We start from the raw sequence: 12,079 nt of genomic DNA, 5'->3' as shown, positions 1-12,079 counted from the left end.
ACCTCCGTGCGAAAGTGCTGCAGGCAGCAGCAGGTACGCGTGATGTTCGTTTCCAGGCGGCAGCGTCCGACAGTGACTCCGACTCCATTTCCCTCTCTGTTCCGCCCTCTGACGTCATCACGTCTTGACGCGAGGGCGGGACAGAGAGGGAAGTCTCTACTGCGCATTTGCAGGTGAGTCTGTCACTAGCCGTTTATATGTTTGATACCTAGGTGTGTCTATAAAGGAAAGTAGATAAATAATGTCCTTTAGAGAATACTAGTGTAACAGGTAAAATACACACCTATAATTTAGGTGAGAGCGCTTAAGCCAGCCATAGAAGCAGGAATTTTTAAACAGGAGGTGTGTCTCCCCCAGACCTGCCAAGTCTCCCGCATTCAGTGGGAGACTCCCGCTTTGGCAGGTCATCTCCCACACTCCCGCTAAAGTGGGAAAGTCTCCCGCTGAGACACACTGCCAGGCAGGGGATCATCTTCCAACATTTCTTCCACACTGCCTGCTCATTGGGAAAAGCAGCAGTGGCCAGGAAACAGATACCGGGGGGGGGGGGGGGGGAGAGGGGGAAAGGGCATGAGGAGGGATGCAGGAGGTGCTGAATGGAGAGAGCAGAGGGGAGAAATTATAGAAGAGTGGGGACGCTGTATGGAACAGGGGTACAGAAAGAGATGAGTGGAAAGATGGGGAGAGAAAGACGGGGCATGGAAAAGGGCAGGAGAGAAAGAGGGAAGATGCTGGACAGAAGGGTAGGGGAGAAAGAGGAGACACTGGAAGGATGAGGAGAGAGAGACACACACACACATTAGATGGAAAGAAGGGAAGAGACAGAGAGAAAGAAAGAGACACTGGATGGAAGGATTGGGAGAAAGGATAGATGTGGATGGAAGGATGGGTAGAGAAAGAGGGAAGACACTGGATGGAAGAGTAGGGAGAAAGACAAGAGATGCTGGATAGAAGGATACGGAGAGAGGGAGAGGGGACACACTGAAAAGGGTAGAGAGAGAAACACTGGCTAGCAGAATTGGGAGAGAGGGACACACTGGATGGAAGGATTGGGGTAGATGGGTGGAAGGATGGGGAGAGAAAGAGGGAAGACACTGGAAGGATAGGGAAAGAAAGAGGAGCTGCTGGGTGGAACAGTAGGGAGAGAAAGAGGGGAACTGCTGGATGGAAAGAAGGAGAGGATAGAGTTAGTGAAAGACTGGAGAACAAGAGGAAGGAGCATGGGGAGAACAAGGGTGAGGAAAAGCCATAGGTAGATGTAAAAAGAGGGAAATTAAAGACTGGATAGTAAGAATGAATTAAATCTGGACATAGATAGGCAGAAAAATAAATTGAAAACAAAGAAAAAGGAGAGAGAAAAATGACAAATGAACAGAAAACCCTGGCAAGAGAGTTAAGAGAAGACAAAGGAAAGCAGAATCAAGAGATGGGACCAACACAATTAGAAAAAGTAAATGGCCAGACTACAAAGGTACAGATATATATATTTTTTTAATTTAGGATAAAGTAATGTGATAGCTGTGTTAATAAAGGTTAATAAATGCAAATAAAACACAACATAGAAAATAAGGTGATAACTTTATACTGGACTGATTTTAATACATTTTTGATTAACCATCACAGACCAACACTTTCTTCCTCAGGTCAGAAGAGGATACCATAACAGCAGTATACTGTTCTGACCTAACCTCAGGCAGGAGGTTTGGGCCTCTGAAAGCTAATTGAAAAAGGTATTAGGCTAATACAATAAAAAGGTATCATCTTATTTTCCATTTTCAAGTGCGAGAGGACTGGCATTGGCGGCTGAAGCAGGCTGCCAACTGCTGCCCTGCTCAAACAGCATGGTAGGGGGCTCATGCAGTGGACCTGTTCAACTAGCAGAGCCTGGGCAGCTCCACCAGCGATTCAACCAGTGCCACAATTTTGGAGTGGGCTTAAGCTCAAAGTGGAGGGAGGGGGACCAATGCCCCCTCGCAGTTATGTCCCTGAGGGGAATAGACGCTGGATAGGGGGTGTAATAGAGTGAACTGAAACACTCCCTCTTACCCGTCCCTGCTGTCACTGGTGTAAATAAAATATTCTCTGGAACAGCTGTGGGATTGAGGTGTGCCAGGGTGGAGCCATGAGGTAGAGTGGGTGGAGCCAAGGTAGGGTTACCATATGTCTGGTTTTGCCCAGACATGTCCTTTTTAAGGACACATCCGGGCGGGTTTTGCCAGCCTGCCCGTTTGTCCAGGTTTGCGGGCGGACGGGCAGGGGGACCTCAGGGTGTCCTATCCTCCTCTCCCCTCCTTTACCTTATTATCGTGCCCTGGTGATCTAGTGGCCTCTTTGGAGCAGGAAAGAGCCCTCTCTTTCCCGCCCGGCGCAGCTGCAGACCTCTTGCTCCAGGTACTGCTTCAAAATGGCTGCCAAGAGGTCAAGCAGCAACTTTGCAAGACTTCCGCAAGAGGTCTGCGGCAGATCCCGGCAGGAAAGAGGGGGATCTGAAGAGGCCACTACATTACCAGGGCACTATGATAAGGTACAGGAGGGGAGGGGAGGTGATGTGAATGGAGTCATATGGGTAGAGGGAGGCTGGAAAAAAGATTGGGGAGGGGATATACTTGGGGGGAGAGAAAGGGAGTCTGGCTTTCTTGGGGGGGGGGGTCAAGGTGACACAGTGGTGCAGGGGTTTGGTGTGGTGGGGCAGGGGTGTGACAGGGGAAGGTAGGGTGTGACAGGGGGCGGGGAGTGACATTGGGGTATGACTGAATTATATTTTGTGTCTTTTTTTTTCTCACAGCAAATATGGTAACCCTAAGCGAAGGCAGAGTGCAGCGGGGCTGGGGTCATGTACTAAAATCTCCCTCTCAAAAATCAGGACCCTTGGGCAGCTCTGGTCTCCCCCCCTCCTCCAGTACCTTAAAATCACCTCTGCTCCAGTCTTCACCCAGGCAGCAGCAGTAGCACTCACAGGCTGCCTGTGGCCTGCACTGGAACTTCCTCTCTAAATCGTCCCACCCTTCACAAAACAGGAAGTTGCATCAGAAGGGGCGGGACAGTTCAGAGAGGAAGTCCTGGTACAGGCCGCTGGCAGCCTACAAGTGCTGCTGCCTGGGTGAAGACTGGAGCAAAGATGATTTTAAGGTAGGGGCGGGGGGGGGGGTGTATGCAACACATGCACCTTGAATAACTACACCACTGAGAGTGGTGTAAGTGCTCTGATAACTTATATGGTTTTCTCTAAGCTACATGTGTAAGTGCAAGGCCTGCCCGGGCATTTCCTTTGTGTATGCCTATCTGTAGCATACGCGCCAGGTAAGATATGTGCATACTTAGAGAACAGCAGAATTTTGACATTTATGCACCTATGTGCACACAAATGCATATATATGCCGTTATGCTAATCATTTAAGCACATATTTCCCCACAAAAATATTAGCAATTTATAGAATTACCCCTAAGTGATTTTCCACAATTTTTCCTCAGCTGTCTGGGTAAACATGCTGAATTTGGTTGCACCATTGCAGGAACCTGAATTGGCTCAGGCAGAAACTCTCAGCCGACAGCACAGCTAAAGGAACCCGTATTAAGGCATCAAACAGAAGGAAATTAATCTTTCTGGCTCCATAGAAACTGCAAAATATAGAACTGTCAGATTCAAGGACGGAGATTTTAGGACAGTCCTAGATTTCTGACAATCCCATCCTGGTGCATCACAAGAACCTCCAGCACCGATCTCAGGGGTAGAAACAGACTACAGATGTAAGTTTAAAACCAGGGACTGGCCAAAACCTTTCCCTCCTGGAACAGGGTAACTTGGCAGCTTCGAATGCAGTTCTCCCACTAGCCAATCACGGAAGGTATGAGACGTACAGAGAAAGCTGGAATCGCAGACGCTCCTGTGCGCACAGGTGGAAGAAACCGCTCAACTACTTAAACACCCTTTCTCCATGCCTAATAATTCATAGTTCCTAAGAAGAGAATATATTGGCAAGGAAACCTAAAACATCTGTTTGCTACTTTCAAAAGCTTTTTTTTTTTTTTTAAGACTGAAAAGTGCAAGGCAGGCATCTAGTAAATATTCCCATTTTTTTTTTTTTTGCAGAGGATAGAAACCACCATGTTTAACGGCAGCCTATTACATACGTTCTGTTCACAGCTAGCACTGAATTTCATTCAGATAGCTAGCCACTTCCTATTGGACATTTTAAGCTGTGACCCTGACCGTGCACACACAACGAACTATGGAAAGGTTTGGTTTCAAACTGGAATAATACCCGGAGCAAATATTCCCCTGTACACAGCTACATTTACATGAGAAAGAGCACACGGTATGGAGGCCACAGTTTTCTTAAGTCCATATCAAATGCCCTAGTTAGTATTTTGATAGATGAGACTGGCAGTGGGAACATGGTCAGCATTTTGGGTTTCTATGCAACTTGCCATTTTCTTTTGTTGTTGTTGTTTTCTCAGTCTTGTGATCCAGAGCTTGAATGGATTACACCAGTATTGTGGGTCCCTCTTCCTTCCATTTCCTGCCCCCACTCCCGGTGGCTGGACTCCTGCAGGCCACGGCCTTTTGTTTCAATGGGGAGGAAGCAGGACGCTATGGCTGCAAAAACGCAGCATCCGCTGTAAACCACCAAGGTTAAATACACAGAGGATTCCAGCATCACCTTAGGGAAAGGAGAAAGAATGGGACAGTATTGAGGTACCATGCCCTAAGATTTGGGGAAAGCATGAAATGTATTTAAAAACATATATAGCCCACTATAGATGGTTTCCAATAACACATTAAAAAAATTAGATACAAATGAACAGACAGTGCATTATAGATAGGGTTACCATATTTTGTCTCTCAAAAAGGACACACGCCCCGCCCCTTTCACACACCCCTTTCACGCCCTCATTCCACCCCCTGTCACATTTTCCCCTCCCCCCTGGCACACACCCCGTCACTCCCCCTCCCCTTACCCGCTCTTTCCTGCCCGGAGCGCTGCCTTGCATGCATCCTTCCTGTTCGTGATCTCGGCGCTGATTCAAACGGCGGTCACTTCAACTCTCGGTGGCGGCCATTTTGAATCGGCGCCAAGATCACGAACAGGAAGGATGCACGTAGGGCAGCGTTCCGGGCAGGAAAGAGGGGACTCTTTCCTGCCCCGAAGGCGGAAGAGGTCACTAGACCACCAGGGCAGTAGTAAGTAAGGGGAGGGGAGGCTAGCAATCCGGAAATCCGGACAAATGAGCAGATTGGCAAAACCCGCCCGGTTGCCCGGACATGTCCTCAAAAAGAGGACATGTCCGGGTAAATCCGGACATATGGTAACCCTAATTATAGATAGCAAGTCAAAATTCAGAAAAACATCTAAGAAATAATATCAAATGTCTAGTTCAGAGTTTCCTAAACTCTGGGTCCAGTGGCGGCCCTACCATTAGGCCACCTGAGGCGGGGGACTCAGGAGGCACTCTCCAGGAGCAGCGCTCTCCGCTTCCCTCCTCAACCCTCTTCCCCACATTTACCTTATTTCTTTTTTTTCCAAACGGCGGCAGCGATTCCCCTAGGCTGCCCTGCCGCCAGCACCGGCCTCTTCTTCCTACTGCGGCCCGCCTCTTGATGTAACTTCCTGTTTCCTCAGAGGTGGGACACACAGTAGAACGAAAAGGCCGGCAGCACCGCAGCAGAGCAGCTTACGGAAATCTCTGCTGCCTTTTGGAAAAGAAAAACGTAAGGTAAAGACGGGGAAGAGGGTTGAGGAGGGAAGGGGGGAGATGCCAGACCGGACACGGGCGGGCAGGGGCGGCCTCTCATCCCTGCCTGGAGTGGCAGATTGCCTTGGGCCGCCCCGGTGTGGGTCAGCACCCCAAACAAGGTCACAAAACCCTCATTTAGGGTCACGACCTAGGTGAGCTCTCCACAGATGAATCATTATTCTGCATTTCCATGACAGCCACAAAATTTATTTGGCTGCAATCACGGGGCGGTTGGTGGCCTCATACATCCAGCTACAGCACTGCTGAATATGCCAATATAAATCATGCAGATTTGCTGTGTTTGTGGTTTTTCAATTTATGCATCAGAGGTTAAGGGGTTCTTTTACAAAAGCACTTGCTATGCATTACTTCTAAAAAGTAGCACCCAGTAAGTGCCAAGCCTGTGCAGTAAATTCAGGGGGCATGTCCAGCCTCTGCCCTGCAGTTACTACACAGACGGACACTTACAGACCGATGATCAATTCCCTGCACTGTTCCGAAACAGTGCCCTAAAAATAGCCCCAGAACAGCGCGGGGAATTAACTCTCCAATGATCAATGCTAATACTATGCAAATTTAAGCACCAGTGTTTATCATACGGTGAAAGTGGGGGAGGATTCAGGCACAATCCTCTTGCACTTTTTTGACAGGTCCGGGCTGTCAATAGCCTGGACCTGTAAAACACAGGAGCTGCCCCCCCAAAAAGCATGGCCCTGGAGACCTAGTGCCCCCCAAGCACCCACCCCAGGACAGCGACAGGGGGGCTGGAGGTCCAGTGGACATTTGTCCCTCCAACCCCCCCCCCTGACAAGAGGGCAGGGAAGCTGGACCTCCGGTGGATCTCCAGCCCCCCTACCTTCACCCAAAACAAAATCCCTGGTGGCCCAAGTGGGCTACCAAACCCAGTCCCCACCCACCCTGGTGGTCCCCCAACTGCCCCCCATACTTCATTGTAAGAGAATGGAGCAGCACTCTCTCCTCTTCCAGCACTTCCTACAAAATGGTGGTGCCCTGCCCTGTGCATCCTGGGATGCACTGGGCGGGGCTTCCCTACCATATAAGGGACCTCCAGCTCCCCCTGCCCTCGTGTTGGGGGGGGTCGGGGGGACTGAGGTCCGCTGGACCTCCAGCCTCCCCTTGTCACGGTCCCAGGGGGCATCAACAATGGCGGGGTCCAATGGACCCCCAGGACATGGTGGCAACCCGAGCTGCCTAACTGAAGGGAGGGGGTGTGGGGGCGGGAATAGAGCCTTAACCCTAATGCCAGCTCTGAGTTGGCGTAGGGTTAAGGCGCTATTCTGTCCCTACGATTAGAGCGCTGTGATCTGATCATAGGGGCGGAATACCGCAGAGCTCATTTAAATATAATTATAATGAGCCCTGCGGTGTTCCTGAGCTCCCACGCCGGACGCCCTTTGATCATGGGCACCGTGTAAATGTGAGCGCTAGTCTGGAACTAGTGGCCTCTAGCACTCACATATTTACTTTTGATCATCTGGGCCTTACAGCACAGTACCACGATGCTTGCAGTCCCAGCGTGGGAGGACCTGCTCTATCTGCCCCAGCAGGGCTGCCGAGAGACTGGGCCAGGCCTGGGGCAGACTCAGACTCAGAGAAGCAGAAGCCTGCGTGGCCACATTGGTGATCCATGTAGAATCTCAAATAGTAGCAACAGTGGAGGAGTGGCCTAGTGGTTAGGATGGTGGACTTTGGTCCTGGGGAACTGAGGAATTGAGTTTGATTCCCACTTCAGGCACAGGCAGCTCCTTGTGACCCTGGGCAAGTCACTTAACCCTCCATTGTCCCATGTAAGCCACATTGAGCCTGCCATGAGTGGGAAAGCACGGGGTACAAATGTAACAAAAAAAATATATCACCTTTCTGTGGCTTTAGCACTTGCATTCAAAGAGGTTTACATAACATACATACAATCAATAAATAAATTTAGCCAATTAGCGGGCTGACAGTTGCCACTAACCGGCTACGTTTGCACTTCGTCTATGACCTGCTCCTGGTCCACCCTTAACCTAGCGGGGATATTTAGAGGCAGTAACCAGTTAAGTGCCGCCGAATATGGCTTGGCAGTTACATGTGTAGGGCCAGATTCTGTATAAGGCACCTAAAAAATCCATGCTGTAAACATTTCTGGCTAAGCATATTCTATAAGTGGCAACCTAGATTTAGGTGCGGTATATAGAATACACTTAGTTGATATCCCAGCACCTAAAACTACGGTCCTCCATTTTGGCATAAATCCCAGCACGTAGATTTACGTGCATGGGCCATATTTTGTAACTACGTGCGTAAATTTAGGAACGCCCACAAAACACCCATTTCCCCACCCTTAGCCAAGCCCCTTTTGAACTACACGCCTTAGAATTTAGGCGCAGTTTCTTGCAGAATACGCTTTGTGAGTTGTGCATGTAAATTCTAATTATTGCCAGTAAGAGCTCATTATTGCTTGTTAAGTGTCCTTATTAATGTTGATTAGCTTGTTAAGCCAATTAACTTACACGCGTTGTTATGGAATGCGCTTAGATTTCAGCGCGGAATGCTAGGAGCTCTATATAGAATCCAGCAGTAAGAATGCCAATATCGGGTTATGCTAGAAGTTATTTTAGCCTAGTTCACGGTCAGTTACATTCAGGTGATCTAGGTATTTCCCTGTCTCCAGAGCGCTTACAATTATTCTGTAATAGAATACTTATTCTCAGTGGCGTCGCGAGGGCAGCTGACACTCAGGGCGGGTCGCCGCTGCGCACCCCCCAACCCCCCCCGGGTGCAACGCACCCTCCCCCCTCCGTAGCGCAACATCCCCCCACCCGCGAGAACATACATGGAAGGCGGTGAGGGGCGGGCGGGAGGGCCAATCCGCCGAGTGCACATTTTCCTACAAACCTCCTTATGGTTTTGGCATCATGATGCTAATCCTTCATTTAATACTGATTATCAGCAATTAAACGCATGCTTTCTGTAGCAGGGAACGATCTTGGTCTTCTCTCACAACCAGTGGCGTAGCTACTATGGGGCCACGGGGGCCTGGGCTCCTGTAGATTTGGTCCTGGACTCCCCTGCCGACGACCCTCTCAACCCCCCTCCCGCCGCCAACCCGCCGTCGCCGTCTGCTACCTTTGCTGGCGGAGGACCCCGACCCCCACCAGCCAAAGTCTTCTTCCTTCATTTTGTTACTGGGTCTGACGTCCTGCACGTACAACATGCAGGACGTCAGACTCACAGAAACAGAACGAAGCCCTGCAGATCGCAAGGCTTAGTTCTGTTTCTGTGAGGACGTCAGACTCAGAAACAGAACGAAGGAAGAAGAGGACCTTGGCTGGTGGGGGCTGGGGTCCTTCGCCAGCAAAGGTAGGCGACAGCGGGCGGGCGAGAGGGTCGGCGGCGGGGGGGGGGGTCAAAGTTGTTGTTGTTGGTGCTGGCGGGGGGGGGGGGCTAAAATGTGCCCTCTCACCTCGGGCTCTGGACCTCCCTCCCGCTGAAGTCTGGCTACGCCCCTGCTCACAACAAAACAGCATGCAGACTAGATAAAAATGGCTTGCTCTACCTGTGCAATGAATGGAGTTATCAGAGCTCCAACCCGAGCCATTCCACTGCAGGTTCCCAAGCCCAAAGCCCGAGTAGCTGTTGGATAAACCTGTGAAATAGAGTAAAAACGCACCAAGTGAGTGCTCTCCAGAACTTTCCGTCTTCACCACAGATGGGGGAGTTACAAGAAGAGCCTAGGACATGGATTCTACCATCCTATCCTCTCTGCTTTGATCAGGGTTGGCCCTACTGTTGAGTGACTGTGTCTTAAAACGAATAGGAGGAAATATTTTTTCACTCAATGAATTGTTAAGCTCCGGAGCCCATTACCAGAAGATGTGGTAACAGCGGTCAGCATATCTGGGTTTAAAAAAAGGTTTGCACAAGTTCCTGGAGGAAAGGTCCGTAATCTGCTATTGAGATAGAAATGGGGAAGCCACTGCTCTCCCCGGGAATAGTAGCATGGAATCTTGCTACTATCTGAGATTTTGCCAGGTACTTGTGACCTGGATAGGAAGCAGGATACTGGGCTAGACGGACCATCGGTCTGCCCCAGTATGCATACTCTTATGTTCTTATGACCCCGTATTTCTGTCCTTTTCTGTTTTTCAGCCCTTACCATTTATACAAATGAGGCCCTCAATGAGTCTCTACACATGATCCCGCATCCCTCCACATTACCCACTTTACCCCCTCCCCCGGCTTTGATTAAGATTGATCTTGTAGAATGAGCATGATTTGACTAATTCGCTTGCTGAGTTATCAGTAAGAATATCAAAACATGAACACTCCTAAAAATGAAACATGGACATGACATAGTGATAAAGATATATGCAACTATAACCGGCAAACGTTCAAAGTAGTTTGCATGAGGTTCATGCATGTCACTTGTGCGAATAGCAGATCTAAGGAGGTGAATATGCCTGGGCGGAGATTGCAAGGATGGCTCCAAAACAGCAGAATTTTCATGCAAACTTCACAATGTTTTGGATGTACGACTTCTGTAAATGTAAAGTTGCCTTGCTATTACAAGTGCCTGTTTTATTGCAGACTCGTAGGGTGGTTATGAGGGAGGGAGGCATTCTTTTAATTGGCTCCTAATTTGAAAAATGCCTTGCAGTAGGCAGCGAGATCCGAAGGACCTTTGAGGTGGTTTAAACAAGTGTTTAAAGCAAAGTATTTTAAGACAGCATTGGGTGTGACTCTCCTGGAGGTTGAGCGTTGACTGGGCACCTTGCATTTTGGTGTTTTAACATTTTTACTTGATTTGTATGGTTTTAGTGGAATGTTTGGTCTTTGAGACAATGTACTTTCCTATCAAAGTGTTGGGAGTTCATTTCTTTTAATTAATGTATTGCTCTTCAGTAAATCAAGAGTTATAGCCTGGGCTTAATTTGTAGATAAAAAGGAAAAGGCTTGGGTGAGCCAGGAGCAGCAGGAGAAGAGGGATTGGATTAGGGAGTAGTTACAGTTCTGTGTTCCTGTCCAGGCTCACCACCTCCCCTCCTCCTCTTCCTTTCAGGCTGCTTGGAAGGGAGGGGATAGAGCAGAATGTGCCTGCTGCATTGGAGTCTGAAAATAAGTGGTTGAACTAACCAAAAAAGCTAACCAACACTTCTTTGTGTTTCATTCATCTGGTCACTTTTGTTATCGCATAAGGGAATGACACAGACATCCTTTAAAATTATACGTTGGTTCGAATTTTTAAATTATATGTTGGTTCATTTTCATATTGTAATTTTTAAATTACATGTTGGTTACTTTTCAGTTGACACCCATTTTTCTGTGTTTCATTTGACTGGTCACTTTTGGTACTGCATAAGGTTATGATTCAGACACATCATCTTTGTTTTAACATTGTGGTTTCTTTCTAATATCATGGTATCGTTATGTTTAGACATATAATTTTAAATCTTTGTAACACAATTTTAAATTTGTGTTTTTTATGTATTAATTTGTTATTTTTCTTTGTATTGTATTTAAGAGGACTCCTGATGAAGGCTTGAGAGCCAAAACAACAGTCTGTGTTGGGTCCATCTTCATTTGGGACTGTCTATTTGTGCTATTGTGAATAAAGACCTACTCATTTTTTTCCTGGAACATATTGTGCTCGATATTTAAAGAGAAATGACTGCTGAAACAGCACCTGACCAGCTATCCGGTGCTGAATGTTGCTGGTTAGCAGTTTAAAGATAGCCGGTTATATCACGCGATATAACCGGCTATCCTGCGATTCTCATCATGGAGCCGGCTAAGTTTGGCGGCCATATTTGACCACCACAATAGGTGGAATAACTGGCTGAAAATCGGCTTGGCCAGTTAAGGTGAAACCAGCCAAAGTTAAACTGGATATTCAATGCTGGTCACCAGAAATGGCATGGCATTGAATATCGGGGTACAGCATGGACTGCGGCAGACAGCTCAGCTATCTCCCGTGGTCTGAATATCAGGGCTGTGTTTTGGTCACTCCCATTTCTTTGAGTCTTCTATTGTAACTGTTATAACGTGTTATAAAATACTGGCTCTTGGGAGGACGGTTTTGGTACATTGCAATGTTGCAAAAATATGCATCAACTAACATCCTAGCATAGAATCCAAAACATTGTGAAATTTGCATGAAAATTCTGCTGAGTGGGTACCATCGTTGTAATCGCCACTCAGGTATGTTCTCCTCCTTACATTTTTTAGCTGATGTTTAATTCCTTTTTAAATCAAGAGCATTTTCTCCAAGTGGGTTAGTATCTCTCCACACTCGCCCATCCCTACACCCCTTCCCGTGCACTCCGCTCCAATGGTAAATCCT

The 12,079-nt window shown here is 48.1% G+C and overlaps 1 protein-coding gene across 2 annotated transcripts in view; it reads right to left on the bottom strand.

The window, feature by feature from the left end:
• Positions 1 to 3,042: 3,042 nt before the first annotated feature.
• Positions 3,043 to 12,079, bottom strand: part of SVOP (SV2 related protein) — a 98,971-nt gene continuing 89,934 nt past the window's right edge. For both annotated transcript variants that reach the window (XM_030219242.1, XM_030219241.1), the window contains exons 15-16: positions 9,296 to 9,385; positions 3,043 to 4,661 (exon numbers count right to left, since the gene is read on the bottom strand). In XM_030219242.1, coding sequence (XP_030075102.1) covers positions 4,455 to 4,661; positions 9,296 to 9,385 — 297 coding nt within the window. In that variant the 3' untranslated portion in view covers positions 3,043 to 4,454. The remainder of the gene's footprint in view (positions 4,662 to 9,295; positions 9,386 to 12,079) is intronic.

This window comes from Microcaecilia unicolor, chromosome 11 (genome assembly GCF_901765095.1).
Source record: "Microcaecilia unicolor chromosome 11, aMicUni1.1, whole genome shotgun sequence".
NCBI lineage: Eukaryota > Metazoa > Chordata > Amphibia > Gymnophiona > Siphonopidae > Microcaecilia > Microcaecilia unicolor.
This window is presented reverse-complemented; position numbering and strand designations above follow the sequence as displayed.